Here is a 17,745-nt window from a genome sequence, read left to right on the forward strand (position 1 = left end):
GTGAAGAGACAAGGTAGGAAGAGCACTCTCAGAAAGAGATGACAATGCCACACTGGAGCATCTCCGAGGAGGTAACATTTAAGGTCAAATCAATGTCACCAATCCGGGATTTCTGGTTAGATCTGTTTATGACATTAGAGACTTGGCTCCTTTTGGTAATACTGCCTTCCTTTTGTAGTGGCAGATTATAATTATCAAGCAATAGCCGGAAGGGAGCTATCCGCATCCCAGTTCTTGTCAACACTGTACCCTGCTCCCCACCTGCAGCACCATGACCTCTCCCTCCAGGGATCCTACAACACCTGTTCTTAGATCTGAGTGGCTCCTATTTCATCCCAGGCCCCCCCAGTGCCGTCTTGGTCTCATTTACTTTCCAACCATGATCCAACTGCGCGCATTCATCACCCTTCGGGCTGTACACACAGGGTTTATCCCACTCACAAACGGATTTGTTGATTGTATCTCAATCAGAGTCTCCCTCTCTCCTTTGTCCCTGGCTTTGGGTGGAAAGCATTCTCATTTAGTCCATACAGCAACTTCCCAAATGGAGCACTAGGCTCTCAATTTGCCTCCTTTCAACCCAAATTTTAACCATTTCTAAAAGGTGAATCTAACCATGCAAACTCTCTGTATAAAATCATTTGGTAGCTTCCCATCACACTCAGGATAAAATCCCAACTCCTTGGCATGCCATGATGTGGCCTCTGTTTCCCCTGTGCTCCTCATCTATTACCTCTTCCTGATACATAGCTGTTGTTCTGACCACCTCAAGTTACTAGCAGTTCCCTGGACCTGACGTGATTCCTCTCTCACTCTGCCATTCTTTACTTGGATAAATTCCCAGTTGTACTCTGGGGCTCTGCTCTTGGCTCAAGGCCTCTTCCTTCAAACACCTTACTCCACTCTCCCCTTGTGTGCACAACGATCACTGCACACTTCATACTGCACTGGAATTGTCGTCTGTGTCACCCTGGAATTGTCGTCTGTGTCACCCTAGAAATGGTCAGATCTTGGCAACAAGTACCCTGAGTGACAGGGTATGAGACCTGAAGCAGACCCATCCAAGTATAATATTTTTCTCAAGTTCCAAATTTCATATCATAAACTCACAGGGGGAAAAAAAAGACTCGTAGATTTTGTATTCTAATCCATAATACACGATTGTGTCATTTTTCAATATAAAAAATGTCATTTCCAAATGATCAATGAGACTGATGGCCCACTCCAGAAAACTCTTCTGCTTTATCCTGTGTCATCTCTAGCACACCACTAATAATCTGGGTGGAGAAAAGCAGAGATTAAGGGGGAAAAGAGAGGCTAAACAGAGTTACTGAAAGCTTTGTAGAAATTCAGTTTCTAGCCATATGAAAGGAACTATACGATTTCATTTTTAAAACTTTCAGATTATATGATAAAAAGATTGAAAACACAGTTAAGGTAAACTCAACTTATACTAGACAAAATTTTATTTAAATAAAATATGGCATAAAATAGTAAAGATCCCATTTAAAATAGAATTTTGATAAACAGAAAAGGGAACAGAAACCAAGAGCTTTAAATGAATCAAGTTTATGCAGAAATACATTTTAAAAATATGTGATTTGCAACCATCTTCTGATGAAAAAGGATTAAATTAAAAAGTCAGGACCAGACTTAACACCACCCTGCTTCACTTTTCCTTCTTCCCAAATCAGAGAGAAATCACACTCTTAAAAGATAGTTTCAGCTTTTATTGAATAAGGACTTTACTTTTTAACATAACAAACTAACTCCCTTTCTGAAAAGGTAGATCTTACACTCAAAGACAATCTTCAAGCATTTTATTTTAGAAATTAGGGGAGAAATCCATAGTTCATTAACAAGAAGATTCACAACTTCTTTTTACAGTAATGATGGCAGGAAACCAATACATTTCACAACCTAGAGTGGTTCAAACTAAGTATCTAGAGCAGATTTTGAAATCTTGGAAAGATGACATACACTGGATGATTATGAAAACTGCTCAAAACGCAGACTCTGGCTCTAACAGTTCAGGATAAATGTTGGTCTGCACTGCACCTGAGAAGGTGTCTTCACTACAGCACACTAGAACATGTCAGCTTCCCCTCCTCCCAGGCTTTTGAACAAATCATCAAGGCAAGTCTACAATTGACCAGTCAGGCACAAGGGGTATAGCAGCTAACCAGAGGAAATCTACGTAACTTCCTGCAGTCTGACAGCCTTTACTGCAGACATTGGTGTGGCAAACTCTGTGCTGTGTTGTGTTTATTTTCAGCATCAACCTGTACCTAAAGCACAAGAGGTCACTTCAAGTCAGTTCAATGGAATAAAAATCTCCACTCATTGAATTTCCAGTGAATGGAGAAAACAATCTGAAGTGCTAGGAAGAATTTGAGACCAAAGAAAGAAAGAAAGAAAGAAAGAAAGAAAGAAAGAAAGAAAGAAAGAAAGAAAGAAAAAAGGAAAAGCCCTTTGGTTTAGACTTATTAGATGAACAGGATGTCTTTAACTCTTCAGGGAATACCATTGTGGTATATAAAACTATACTAATTAGCACTCCTTCACATTTCTGTAATTTTCAGATTATATTTCAGTAGCACACCCCCCCCCCATTTTTCTAAAATAGCTATGAATACTTCAATAACATAATTAACAGTTTAATGATGACCATTTCTCTTTGGTCATGTAGTATTTAGGCTTACGGAGAGATCCTGTCAAATTTAAAAACAAAACAATGTAAGCTATACCAATAACTCACAAAAGCATGGCACTAGTAAGCTTATTTAGTAAAAAGTCAATGAAGTCATTTTATACACCCTGATATCTTCTAAGACAAGCATCTGCTCTGAAATACAGGAGGAGACATATGTGGCAATCAATCAAACCTTGGTTCATTTCTTTCTAGTCGTCTGAAATTAGGGCTCCTTTAGAGATCTAAACATTTTAGCAATACGAGGGCACCTAGATCAGCAGATAAAGCACAAACACAAACCTAATTCTTTGGAATATCAGTGTGGGTACAGTGCTTACCACAACCCACATTTGTAAATGAAAATGCTATATTACTTTTCATTCTATAATATCACCTCATCACTCCCACTGTTTAGCAGGAAAGGGAGGCACCTGCTCATAACAAGATTAAAAGGTCACCATAAAAATGAAAATGTATAGGCCTATCCTATGTTATTTCAAGTAGGGAAATGAGAGCCCACTTTTACTACAGAGTTGAAAGCCAAGTCAATTATTACTATTATTAATACAGGTATTCCCCCCAATTCGAGACTATGTGTTAGGCCACTTTGCTTCTATGAAAGACCTATGTTAGTACCTATTTTTGCTAACTGAAAGAAATCCAAAGAGGATTTTTGTTTTTATAAAAAACTGCTTTTAGTGTGTCTGTTTGTTTTGCAGGGAGCCAGTTTAGAGGTAGGATGCGCATGCAGCTAGTGGCCCCACCACACTCTTTTCTGGGAAATACATATAGCAGCTCAGCGTCCAGCTACCAGAGCTCTGAACTGTGATGTACATCTGCGCTTTATCTCGATTTATTTTGTGCATCTGTTAGCAAGATGTGTCATAAGGTATCAGAAAAGTGTAAGAAAAGTTTTTTTTTTTTGAGTCTGGGAACCCTCAAAAATTTTTTCCATATAAATTAATGGTAACGGCTTCTTCACTTTACACCATTTTCTGCTTACGAAAGGTTTCACGGAAACACTCTACTTTTGGATAGTGGGGGAAACCTGTAGTAGACAGTGAATTTTTTGCAAGAAAGGAGCAATTAACATATCTAAGAATAATAAAGAACCAGGGCTTATACAAGATGCACTGAAATGACTGATCTGAAGTAGCCTACTGAATTTCTCAAACCACATGGTACAGGAGATTGTCTCAATTAAGTCCAGCCATTACAAATATCATTCACCCTAATCTGCCGAATCTGTCTCATCTTCCATAAAACCTCAGCTGAAGACTAGAACCGTTTTAGCTACAAAAGCAAAAATATCCTAAAAGTTAATTGGAAGCAACTTTCTGTGTATTAAGAAAGCATTTTCTTAGAAGCAAAACAAAACAAAACCCCTATGGTTAAAAATAATGTATTCTAATAAGGCATAGAGCCCACACGCAAAGGAAAAGAAAACCATATAATCACAATCTTTAAGGCTTCCTTGAATGCTAATCACTATGTTGGTTACAATTCCACACTGTCTGAAGACAAGTGTTGGGCAGGTGACTCCATGACTCAGGGGAGTCGTCAACACGAGTCAGGCAGTATCATAGACATCTCTGGCTCTTCACACTGCCTCTTTAAAAAGTTGCTGAGAAGTTCAAGAGATGAGGAAGGATGTAGAAAACTATTCTTTTCTTCCATTAATATCCGTATTTTTTAGTGGATTCTCCAGTGAGGCAAACTGAGACCACGACAAAGAAGAGTGAGGTATTGATACAATAAACGTTTATCAGGACTTCTCTCCTTGCTTCAGCATCTATCTGTGTGCATTAATACTACTGTTACGCAAAGAATAGTTTATTATACATCATCTCCTTTATTCTCAACCCAACCAAAGTTAATTTATTTCATGATCTCATCATCTACTGAAAATAAATAGCACAGAGGCATACGCTGTGGCCTTCTCCCCACATCCCACCTCTTCCCTCGCCACCAATAACCTCCCTGTGAACTTATACATACTGCTCAAGGAGCCATACAAGCATTTTGTTGGCATGATTTTGGTGAATGGTTCAGAGTGTGAGTGTGTGTGCGCGCGCGTTTGTGTATGTGAGAAATGATATGCTAAACTTCAAAAAGCAAACTAAAAACAAATCCAGAAATGGTGCCAATTTAAAGATTTCAGTATTATGACAAATTTCATACACATACTGATACATTAAAAAAAAAACAAACCTACGGAATCAGTTCTATGTAAAATATAGTAGAAGAAGATGGGGAAGTTCTGTGAAAGGATACAAAGCTGTGTACTATAAACTATGTCCAAAGACATATAGTTTTGGCTTATAAAAATTCCAATTATATTTAAAGACAGGAACAGACATGGATAAGAAATCCAAAGCTGTGTCCACATAGTCAAATGTTATTAAACTAATGTCTAACATTTATGGGGAAATAATAGACATTTAATTCTGTGTATCAAATTCCCCTCTAGAATGTCTGCAAACCAAGAGGCAGGTCTTTCTGGATATACAATCAGTTTATAGGCAGTATGAAAACATTAACAAATTTACACCAAAATAAGACCAGTCTGTGTAAATAAGTGTATTATCTAGGCACCAAGAAAGGAGGAAAGTCTCAGAAAAATAAGGGAGGTTTCAGTGTTTTGTCCAAAATTCCAGAAACTGCCCACTTATGGCATACAAACAAAAGGGAGGTGTTGAAATGTCTACCAGTGTTTTATGTTTTAACAATATTAAAATCAGTTAAGATTCGTAGGAACGCAACATTAAAACCATAATGTAAATACTAGGAACTCAAGGCCAAGGCTAGAACCAACTCAAATCATAAGCTAACATTGCCTGTTTCCTCCACCAAGATTTCAAGTTTGTCCAGTAATTTATACTGTGGTTTCTCGACCAGCTTTGAGATTGGGTGCCGAAAACTGGCGCCTCATCCTTGGAGGTGTCACAAACTGGCTACAGTGGTTGGGCTTGTCAGTCAGCTTCTGAAAGGAACCGGCTGCACTGCCCTCTAACTGACCTCCAGTGTTATAATTACAGTAAGACTGACGGTGCTGGTGAATATGGCGCTTTGCCTGGAAAGTCTGCAGATCAGCAGTGGGGTGACCACTATGGGAATTTAATGATTCTGAGGAGGCAGATGCCTGGCAACGCGTACTTTTCGGTTGACCATTATTGAGAGAATTGCTTCTCCAGCGTAACTGAGGTGGCTGTTGTTGAGTGTTAATATGCTGCTTGCTAACTTGGATGTGGTCTTGACTTCGAGTGCCCTGAAAGCCCCATGGTAACTGGAGATCCTTAGAAGTTGTTCTACCCCCCTTTTCTTGGGTCTCCTCTTTATTTCCTTTCCTTCCGTCTTCATCTTTTGGGATTCGAAGCTCTATTACCTCATCTTCTGTTATGATGATATGCGTCCCAGGGCTCCAGGAATTTCTGTGTTTAGGGTTGCTCTTAAAGGGGAAGCGGGGCTTGCGGTTCTCAGGAGGGATGAACCTATGAGGTACATTCTGCTTACGCAGCTGCTTTGCAATCTCTTGCTGTTGCAGATTCTTAAAGCGGATTTGCTCTTGCCTCATCCAGCGCAGACGTCCACGTCTAAAAGCTGGATCTCCATTCATCAGCTGGGAAACGCGCTCTTCTTTCCCAAGGTCTCCACTGTCCCCTCTGCTTCCGTCATTCTCAGACTTGCTACTGACACTAGCACCAACAGGTTCCTTTGATCTATGGTTTCCTTGGCCTTTCTGTTCTTGAGATCCAATCAGTGGCAAGACTTTCTCCATTTTGAGCATTTTGTTTCTTAAGATTTTTATTTCCTCATCTTTCATATTATTTTGCTTTTTAACTTCTTGCAAAATATCTTCCAGCTTATCGATATGAACCTTGAGGTCATCTACATCAGTTCCACCTTTACCACTGGCCATCATGTCTTCAATCTTTTCATCCCCTACACCAACAGTGTCCCAGACATCCCTGGCCACTGCCCTCCAGGAGTCCCGCTCATTGGGATCTTTCTTCCCATACATGGCACAAAGCTCTTTCATCTTAACAATGGCCAAGGCTTCAATCTCCTGCCGACTATGCCTAAAATCGTTGAGTGCAACCTCATAGCATATCTCTTTTACTGCCTGAATCTTAAGATCTGAGATGGTGACCCACTTGGAATCTTTACTCAGGCGCCTTCTTTGGGGGATTTGATACATTTTAATTGGTTCTCGTTTCTTCCCACTGCTAGGGAGGCCACATTTTTTAACAATGGTTTGCAACTTGCTGGGAGGTAGCTTTTCTCTCAGAGAAGTAATCAGTTTCCAGCTCTCTTCGCAGGACCTCTTGTCAGAATCGTCCCCGCTATCAGAATCCGCGTCCTTTGGAAAAACAAAATCAAAAAATGGCCCCGAAATAACCAAAATTAAAATGTAAAAAAGGAAAATCAAATTGAAGAAAAAACAAGCAAAAGAGCCTTAACCAAATTTAAAACCAAAACCAAAAAAATAATAAAATAAACTAAAAAAAAAAAAAAGATCAAACAAAAACCCCCTAAGTGGTGTGTAAGTTTATGAACACATAAGTATATACAGATCATAATATAAAGATTTGCTTTTGCTTGTTTAGTAACACGAATGTGAATTCCCACTTTCTGGCTTATGTGATGAAATCTGCAATCCCATTCCTTAGGAGGATTGACACAGTGACCTTTCCCTCTAAGGTCATGTGAAGTTATTAATAAAATGCTGCGAAATAACACCTCCACCATCCTGAGAAAATGCAATAAAACCTACGCCCCACACATGCTAAAACCCATGCAGCCATGTCCCCACATTTGCCTTGGTTATTGCTGTTGCTTCTTCCAGAAACTCTTTCCCCCATGAGTGAGCACAGATGCCATACAAGATGTGACGAGCAGGCGGATTAACAAAGGTTAGTAAGGCTGTAGGATGCCACGTTTTGTTTAGCTTTACTAAAAAGAGCAGCCCTAGAAAAAAGTTAGAAGAGGAGAAGGTAGAAAAAGAAGCAGTCAAACAGGGATGATGTTAAAAATGAATCCCTATTAGCAGATCACATGAGGTTCTTATTAACCAAACTGTTTTTTCTAGAAGACAAGTGAGTTTTGAAACTAGTCCTTCCATGAGCATATATTGGATTTACTATTTTCTTGTCAAGCCAAATTGATGCACTACATTTGTACAATTAACGTTTGTTATCCAGAGAACAAGAAAGCATAAAAGAAAAGGATCATATAGTGAGTCTCCTTTTTTGTTTTCACACACTTAAACCAATAAACACTTCACCTCCAAAATTTTAAGAAGTTTCTGGAACATAAATTAAGCTAGGCAAATATACTCTCATTAAACATTTAAAATTCCCCAAGTAATATTTTAATAAATACAAGATATTTTCTATCTATGAAAACTCACGGCATTTCTATCTACTTGAGGAGTATCACTTTAAGTGACAACTCTTCCTATCAGCACATAAAACAGAAAGATTATATTCTGCTTATGTAAAATAGATCCACTTTAAGATGCTGTCTCTAATTCTGTCTTTCCAGCTTTACCTCTTTTTCAAAAACTTTAGTTGGGCAGTCAGGCTGCTATTTTAGGACCAAGTAAAACAGCCCAACTATCCAACTAATTAGTCTTCAAGGGTTATCAGGATAATAATCAATTGTTCCTAACTAACAGAAGCATATCTTTATAACACAAAAGCAATGCTGGATTTAAAATTCCCTATGATGGATAGGCTTAAGAAGAAGTTCTATTCAGGAAATAAAAGTTCCTTGGAAAAGCAACAATTCACTTAGAAGAGTAGTTCAGGATAGTCTAGGTTTAAAAAAACAAAAACAAAAACTCAGTACTCTTTCACTTGGCTGTGATTACCACAATTACATCTAGTAAATAATATCTTACTTTCTAGGCCAAAGAATCCTATGTACAGTTACTTTCTATGCACAGTTATTTCTAAAAAAATAACTTTTAACAATAATGACAATAATTTGATCCCTCAATTTGGAGGTGCTGATCTTTATTATTTCTGTTGGTCCATAAATGGGTGCTAAGCCCACATATAAGCCCTACCTAGTTGAAAATGTAACAAAACAACAGATAGAGTTAAATTTGTAGACTCTGTATACTTTTTTCCTTTTCACTTTTAGTTTAAGCCTCAGAATGTTTAATCTGAAGTGATAAAAGAGGACACTAACATTAGAGAAAAAAGGTCTTACAGTATGTATAAGCTAAGTTTTACATTACATAATACACTCTGACTGTTCCCACATAACTGACAACTATCAATTCATCCCATCTCAGCTTTTTTTCTGTTCAAGATTGTTCAAAGATGAAGTGAATACTACCTAATCTACAAAATAACATATATTCTAATCATTGCTTTCATATTACACTTGAGAGATAGAGATTAGGTCTTTAGACTCTAAAACAAAACATAAATAAATAAGAAAGTCTACATAAATCCAAAGGAACTCAAATTAAGTGGTCATCATTTTTTTTTTCTTTTTAAAATACTGTCCCATTAGGGTCATCTGGGTAGCTCATTCAGTTAAGCATCTGATTTGATTTTGGCTCAGATCATGATCTCAGGGTTGTGAGATCAAGCCCCACGTCAGGCTCTGTGCTAGGTGTGGAACCTGCTTAAGATTCTCTCTCCCTCTATCCCTCCTCCAACAAATAAAATAAAATACTATCATATTGACTTTGTAGAATATGTTCTCCTTATAGCCCCCACATCCCATACTGACCACAACACTAAAAACTCTGTATGCAAAGTTTATGTGCCAAGGTGTACACCCTATCTCACAACAAAAAAGATTTAAAGATATTTAGATTCACTTATTGCAGGGTTGGAAAAAATACTCAGATCTGGCCAATTCATGTCACTAAATGATGCTTCCGTTTTCACTAAATCCCAACACAAAGACCTCCTGAAGAGACTCTGCAAGGAGCTTGTGCAGACAGAAGAGAGAAAATACCTAAAAGAAGTAGGTGAAAAAGCAAGCACAGAAAGGACCAGGTGTGTAATAGAGCACTAACTAGAAGAGAATGTTCAGCAGTGGGACAATATGACGCACTTGGGGAACTATCATAATAGAAAACTCATGAGCCTGAATTCCATTTTTTAATGCTGTCATTATGCAAAAATGATTATGTATAATATTAAATGCATATTTACTGAATAATTATTCCTTTGTATCCTCTCTGTTTATTCATAAGGTGCATTCAAAATGTATCTGTTGGTTGACCAATACAGGGTCATAAAAAATGTATTTTCTATTCAGTATTGCTACTGCCAGATATTCTTCAGGCTAAGGCATTAGAAATCAATTCCTCTGGAGGACAAGAAATCTAAATGGTATAGACAATTGGACTTAGAGGAGGAAAGCAACATCCTTGCATTAAGGAGCTGCTCTTAAAAATCCTAGCTTGTTTTCAGATACACAGAACATACGACAACTTGAACCTGATTACTTGCAAACTAAGTATGTCCCCTGGAAACTAAAAATGTCTTAGAGACATTACTTTCCCTTTATTTAACGGTCATCATCTTTATTTCAGAGCAAAGAATGATCATCAGCTCTTGGTTATGGAGAGCACCAGCCATCATCATTCTTTCTCACCTGGTCCCTCAAAGGCTGGTCTTGGGACCAACAGCATTGGTTATCACCTGGGAGCTTGTTAGAAAAAAAGACTCTCAGGTACCACCTCAGACCTACTGAAATAGCACCTGTACTTTAATAGAACTCCCATATGGGGAAGCAGCACTGCTCTTACTGGAAAGGACACTGAAACAATTCAGAAGACCCAAGATTAAGCCTCAAACCCATGATTTAACAGGTGTTTAAGAGTAAGCAAGACAGCATTTTTTAGCTTTGGTTTCCTTAACTATACATTGGAAGTAATATTACTCATTTTATTTACACACACACACTCCTATCAAGGAGGGCTGTTTTGGGAATCGAAAAAAAAAAAAAAAGATGGATGTTAAAGCTCCCTGTAAATTATAAAGCACTAAACAAAGTGCTACTGTTAATGATACACAGAGCTTAATGATACCTGTCCTCATTTGATCTGTCACAGAACATCAGAGGCATGTTATTAGATTATACGTTAAGATAAAAGGCTCCTCATGTATCACAAACCTTTCAAGCCCCTAGTCACACGGTAGCCAAATCCTTCCGTTTTCATTAAAAACTAAATGTCAACTAGGCCTCTCGAAGGGACTTGAACACTGCTATTATCTTGCCCCAAACACTTGATTTATTCTTACAATCCATTATCTCTTGGACTTCACTACAGTTTCCAATATAACAAACTAACTGGTTTAACCCACTGCCCGGCCTAAGAAATGAGTGGCCCTGGCTGTTTTTGCTGGAGCCCCTGGTGTTTCTGGCCCATTTAGCAACAGACTCTCTTCTCCAAAGCAGAGAATGACCAGAAGGCTGCAGTTTACACACAGTATTTTAGATGCTGTGCTTTATGCTAAGGGAAGAAACCAGTATCCCAGCTTCCTCCCTAAAACCCCCTTATCTTAAAAGAACTATGAATCTCAAAAATTCCTAAATTGTATCCACAGTATCCAAAGGTTTATTATACCTTTTTCTTACATATCAAATGAATGCCAAGAAGCCTTTTATGACCAGGGCTTTGTTAACCAAAACTGGATGGCTTTAAAAATGAAAATCTAACTAATGGATCAACTTGCGTATTCATGAGATTCAATTCCTATCAAACTTAGAGAATCAATTTACATCATAAAATGCTAAACCCATTATTAGCATTATCAGCTGCAACCTTAAACCAACTTCTTGGCTGCTCACCCGAACCCTCTCAACCTGGAGAGACCAGGCTTCCTTTTGCTGTCTGAGGGGGCTGCATAGCCCCTGCTTCTACTAACCTCCCACATGCCACAGAGACCCTTACTGAGAACTCACACTCCATGCAGGGGAACAGAAAAAGATGAACACATGCAACTGTGCAGCAGCACTTTTAGACAGTTTAACTGAAAAAAGAAAAAGAAAAAACAAAAAGTCTGCCCAGCACAAGAACAATCCCCAAGTCAGCCCAAGAGCAGAGAATTAGTACTATCAGGTGATCAGAAACAAAACCAAGGCAAACACCCACCAAATTCAATATTCAATATAATTATCATTAAAAGAATCACCACTGATGCATACTCAAAAACCACTATCAAGAGGCAAAGGCTACCAGAAAAGCTCCCACTAGTTCCTCAAAAAGCACTTGGTTTTGCTAGAACTAAAGATTTGACTTTAAGACATAATAGGCACAAAACTGTACCTTTATGGACACTTTTTCAGGCCAAGGCTACCAGGAGTTGTAAGTTCATTCTCCATTAAGGAAATGAGAGAATAGCATATGGTATCAGTGAGAGCTGGACAAGCAATCGGGGTGAGTGCTTATCTGTGGAACCAGGATGGTATGAGAGTAAGCTGCCCTTTTTCCTAACACAGGGTTCAGGACAGACTCCTACCAGTCTCTGCTGCTCCAAGAGAAGATCTGCTTCTTCCTTCTCCTTTTTGTATAGGATCTCCATCTCCTGTAGTCTAGAAGGAAAAGAAAAACAAGAGAAGAAAGAATAAATGTGTGAAATCACTGGGCTGTTTCATGAGTGTTATATACACCAGATGTTAAAAGAAGTGATAGTCATGGAGGCTACATCATATTTGTGCATTACCTTTTTTCCATCTCCTGCTTCATATCAATCCCTTGTTTTTCCAGAAGTTCTCTCTGGGCAAATGTCCAGTCCACAGGCTCAGAGGGGGTCTCAGCAGAAGGAGTCTTTTCCCGCTCTGCCCGTGCTTGCTCCGGGTGGTTGAAACGAAACACATGGTTTTTACCCATAATAATACGGTTTCCTAGTACAAAACAGAAGCAGTTAAGAAGCCATTTTTTAAAAGTATACCTATCTAGGTTTTAAAACCTCTCTCCCCGTCCCTTTCCCTAAGACAAAAAGACAGTTTTTGGAGTTTTACAAGAACAGACATCCAAATGCTGACTATTACAAGTCAGTCTTTAAACAAAGAGTCCAAAGCTAGAGTTGCTCACACAAACATGTTCTTTATTGAAGACTTCAAACTTTTCCCAGTCTCAAGGGTGCCTGGGTCGCTCTGTCAGTCATCCAACTCTTGATTTTGGCTCAGGTCATGATCTCAGGATCCTGAGACTGAGCTCTATCTACAACAGGGTCCCCGCTCAGCAGGGAGTCTGCTTCCTCCTCCCTCTCCTCTGCCCCTACCCCCTCTTGCATGCGGTCTCTCTCTCTCTACCCCCCTCATATAAATGAATAAAATTTAAAAAAGAAAAAAAAAGGAAAGAAAAATGGAAAAAGCAAAGTACTTAAAATAAAACAAAACAACTTTCCCAGTCTCACCTGACCGCAGCTGAACAGGCTGGGCCACCCTCTTGCCATTTACATAGGTTTCTGAGCGTTCGCAGGGCTCTAGGGTCACAATAACTAAGAACACAAACTAGTATTAGCATCACAAACCACTGTAATAAAACAATGGAAAGGAGATGACCATGAGGTTTCAGGGTAACTAGAATACATTCCTGTAACCAACCAAGTGGCAAAGCATCTATATAATAGTTCATTTTAGGGTATCAAAACCATTTTGGGGTATGGCTAAAAGAAACAGTTAAATGCATTTGACAACCCTCAAAAGAAGACTGGAATGTTAGTTTTGGTGATATCTGACAGTTCAGTCCATAAAAAAAGGAAATCTTAAGTATAAGATATAGGTACTAACCTGAAACTTAAGATTAAAAGCAGCTAATATTTTGACGAAAGGAATGAGTCATATAGCACAAAAATACCATTACATTATTGTTTTTTGTTAGTAACCCAGGCAAAAATCAAGATTGACTTTTTCTTCCCTTTTAGATAAAAATAAGCTCTCGTGGGTTAAGATTAGAGGTCCTTCAAATCTCCCACTACTCAGGGTATTTGTTTCTTTCTTGTCTAGTAAATAATTAACATTCAAGACCAAGCCTAATTGCCTATGTTGTCCTGCTTGGATCTTGGCAGCCACAAAAGAGCTCCTTTTGTCCAGGCTATTTTCATGTAAAATAGCTATGTCTGTCCCTGCATTTTAAGCAGGCCAGGTTTCTCCATTTTCAAATATTAGATTGTATAAGAAAGCATCACTGAAAGAGACAGGGAACAGCAAGCCTTGGGGATTTCTAATAATCTAGAATTAAAAGGCTGTTGGAAAAGCTACGACAGGAGCTCTCACCGTCCCCACTGTTGTTTCTCTCGCTCCGGAAGATACAATGCTCTTCCTGAATGTGAGCCCCACTCAGCACGATGTCCTGGCGCCGCTCAGCATCTGCTTGGCCAACCCTGAACACAAGGGGAAGTGTTTCCCAGGGAAATTCAGACACAAAAAGCACTGAAAACAACGAACCTCTTTCTCTCAAAGAATATTCTTTGGTATGTACAAAAAAGGTATCGTTTCTTTTTATCAGAGGCTTTCAACTGCAAATTTTATTTTCACATATAATCAACCTCCCTACATTAGAATAAGAAACCAAAGAGCTACGATACAACAGTGTAACTCGCTGAGCTTTATAAAAAGACATGAGTGAACTAATCTCCCTAATGAATTCATATAAGAAGTTAGAAAAAAAAAATTTTACTTAGAGTTTTTAGGGAAAACTACATGTTAACTGGTTCAGATGACTAAGGCACTTACATAATTTGGGAAGACAGGATAGTGTGTAACTATTTCAGACGTGAAAAACAGCAAATCATTACAACAAATTTTTCAACAAACAACTTCCCTTTATTCAATCGTTTAAGAGAACAGAAAACAGTAAGTGACCAAAAGAAACAAATATACCTTGTAATTCCATCTTTGATGTAATAAAGCAGGCATTCGGACATTAGTGGGTCCTCATTGAGGTTAACTAGATGTGGGGTCTGAAAAAGGATACAGATGATCAATTTGGAGCAAGTACCACTGGGCGGGCTTGACAGTTACAGTGATCTACAGGAAGCCAATGGCTTCCTGGATTATGCACCATCCCTCAAAGAGGGAGGTCTTTTATTTATTCCTAGTTCCTAGCTGCAATTCCATTAAACAAAGAAAACACTCTTCAGACCTTCTCAAACTGCACTAATATATTCTATTTAAAAGCATGAGTTCAGGGATAAAGAACAAGATCCAATTCTTGATAATGTCAAAGCATGAAAAATACAAAAGAAAAATAAAGACAGGTTGATTCTCTGGATGGGTTAATCATAATTTTTGTACTTAATTGAACAAAAATCTTAAAGGGTAACAAAATATGCAACCTCAAAATATGCCACTTTGACATATTGATTATTTTGAGCTGAAGGCACCAGAAAAACAGCAAACACAGGAAGAGGCTTTCTTTGACTGCTTCCCATCATGCCTGAAGATAAGTTCTCCTAAATGACCTCGGCTGTCTTGTCCCTTCTGGGAGTCCATCAACCAAGGAGGATGGTCTTGTGTCCCAGGAGAGGACACCAGAAGTCGATACCACACCCAGACAGACTTTGTCACAAACGATCACCTCTCCCATCTATTCTCCCAAGGGCCCTTCCTCTTTCCCGAAAATCATTTATTCCCTCCTGAGAGGTCTATGTCCCTTCTCCCCTTTCCCTACCAGGATGGTATTTAAATCTGATTTCTAAGCCATCTTGGGGAGTCAATCATTTTACCCTGGGCAGACACATTCACATACATGAGGCATATACATTCATAAACTTGTTTCGGTTTGTCTCTTATTAATCTTTTATTACAAGGCTCTCAGCCAAGAACTCAAAAGGGTAGAGGGAAAATTATCTTCCCTTCCTACAATCTCCAGAAATACTTAATTTTCATTTACTTTATAAAAATGCTTTAAAAAAGAATGGGGCGGCTGGGTGGCACAGTTGGTTGAGCATCCAACTCTTGGTTTTGGCTCAGGTCATGATCTCAAGGTTGTGGGACTGAACCCTGCATTGGGCTCTGCACTCAGTGTGAAGTCTGCTTGAGACTCTCTCTCCTCCCTCTGCCCTTCCTCCCCCTAAAATAAATAAATCTTAAAAAAAAAATGTCCCCACATCTCCTGGCATTTCCCTCTATAATTTTTATCACTTCTTCCATGGTACCAGTTATTGTCTTTAGTTTATTAATCTTTACCTTAAAGAAAAATTAAAATTACTGACATTCAACAATATACATATCTTGTAAAAATCCTCTTCATCTAACTCTAATATTTCTAAAATCTTTGAAAAACCAACCTTCTTTGGTGAAAATACCCCACTGGAATCCAAAAATAAGTCACATGGTCTTGGGGTCAAAATCTACTCAAGACAGTGCCAGCAAATGTGGAAAAATGAAAGAAGAATCAGATGAGAGCAGGGAATGAGAAAGATGATTAAAAAGAAATTTTAAAAAGCTCTACATTAGCACCTGCCTCTGTAGTTTAAGAACTCTGCTGGTTTGAGAAAGTCAAAGCCCTCTGTGGGTAGTGTTCTAGAAAGCCCATCACAACACTGGCCTCAGAAAAGCGGAATCATAGAAAGCAGGTTTTGCTTCCCCTTGCATTAAAATTATTTCCCCCAACCCAGTTTTATGGAGAGTATCATTGACAAGTAAAAATTATATACATTTAGGTTGTACAACATGATTTTTTAAGGTGTCCAATGTGTCAATTTAATATACACACACATCATGCAATGATTATTAAAATCAAGTTAACATATCAGAAACAGGTTCTAAATCTGAATTTGAATGTAGCCAGTGATGTACCCCTTATTTTTCTAAGGAAGTCTAGAAAGTTAAAACAAGATGCGTAAAATTAAAGAAAGAAAAAGCTTTGGAAACAGACCTCAGTGTGGAATTCTATGGTTTATATCACAACAGTTACTTAAATTGTTTGTGACTTGTGTTAAATGTCATATTTTTACATGTTGTTACAAAATTTTTCCATATAGTTAACACTCAAAGATTGTAAAATCTCTTCCAATATACACAAAAAGGCACAAATGTGATCAAATCTATAACTGCTAAAACCTCTACAATTTTAAGTATGATATCTCAATAAATAATGTCTTACTGAAGGAATCATTACGAAACTAAAAATCACAGGTGTTGGCAATATAGACATATAAAACACTGTGTTGTTATTCCAGTTCTATAACAGGTACCCTAAAATGCCTTTAAAACTATCTTCTTTGGGGGGACCCCCTGGGTGGCTCAGCGGTTTAGCGCCCACCTTTGGCCCAGGGCGCGATGCTGGAGTCCCGGGATCGAGTCCCGCGTCAGGCTCCCGGCATGGAGCCTACTTCTCCCTCTGCCTGTCTCTCTGCCTCTCTCTCTCTCCCCCCGCCCCCCCGTCTATCATAAATAAATAAATAAATAAATCTTTAAAAAAAAAAAAAAGATCTTCTTTGTTGAAAATAATGCACTGTAATTCCTAAAAAAGTTCTGACCTTGACAGAAAAACCAAACCAAAAGAATTCTAGCAAAAACTAGGAATACCTCTTACCACATAAAAACAAAAAGGGAAAACCCCCTGCTCATTCTATGCCAACCTAGAGAAATCATCATGAGACCCTGCAAAACATGTGTAAGTCTCTGATAGCCAATCTGGGGTCATCTGAAATGAAGAATCATTTATTACTGGCATGAATATATTTGCTTTGTAAATCAGTATGTGTTCTATTATTATCATATAAGAAGCACACAAAAATAATCATCTGATAACAGTTTTCCAATACCTAAGAATAACTAGGAAGCAACTTAGTAAAACAAAACAAAACAAAAAACCCAAAACAAAACCTACCTTACTATTCTAATTAGCTATAAGATTATCTACTATCGAACAACTAAAATTATGTAAGTAGGAGGGTAACTAACTACCGGGGTCTTTTTAAAAAAAAAAAAAAAACTAAGAAAGGAGCAGAGGAGGCTAGAAGGGTGAGGACAGGACTGCTTCACTCAGGACAGTGGTTGTCTGTAACACAAACTACAGAAACAAACTTGAGTGGTACTTTTCTACACAAACCTGAATAGCTGAA

General features: G+C 38.3%; 1 protein-coding gene across 5 annotated transcripts in view; it reads right to left on the reverse strand.

The window, feature by feature from the left end:
- Window positions 1–17,745, reverse strand: part of KIF1B (kinesin family member 1B) — a 151,347-nt gene that overhangs the window by 55,245 nt on the left and 78,357 nt on the right. For 4 of the 5 annotated variants that reach the window (XM_055306777.1, XM_055306773.1, XM_055306775.1 and 1 more), the window contains 5 exons: window positions 14,555–14,634; window positions 13,949–14,055; window positions 13,087–13,170; window positions 12,391–12,571; window positions 12,187–12,259 (listed from right to left, as the gene is read on the reverse strand). In XM_055306777.1, the coding sequence (XP_055162752.1) occupies window positions 12,187–12,259; window positions 12,391–12,571; window positions 13,087–13,170; window positions 13,949–14,055; window positions 14,555–14,634 (525 nt within the window). Of the gene's footprint in view, window positions 1–1,715; window positions 7,053–12,186; window positions 12,260–12,390; window positions 12,572–13,086; window positions 13,171–13,948; window positions 14,056–14,554; window positions 14,635–17,745 lie in introns of those variants that run through there. The other variant, XM_055306776.1, reaches the window with a different exon arrangement.

This window comes from Nyctereutes procyonoides, unplaced genomic scaffold, assembly GCF_905146905.1.
Source record: "Nyctereutes procyonoides isolate TBG_1078 unplaced genomic scaffold, NYPRO_anot_genome, whole genome shotgun sequence".
Lineage (NCBI taxonomy): Eukaryota > Metazoa > Chordata > Mammalia > Carnivora > Canidae > Nyctereutes > Nyctereutes procyonoides.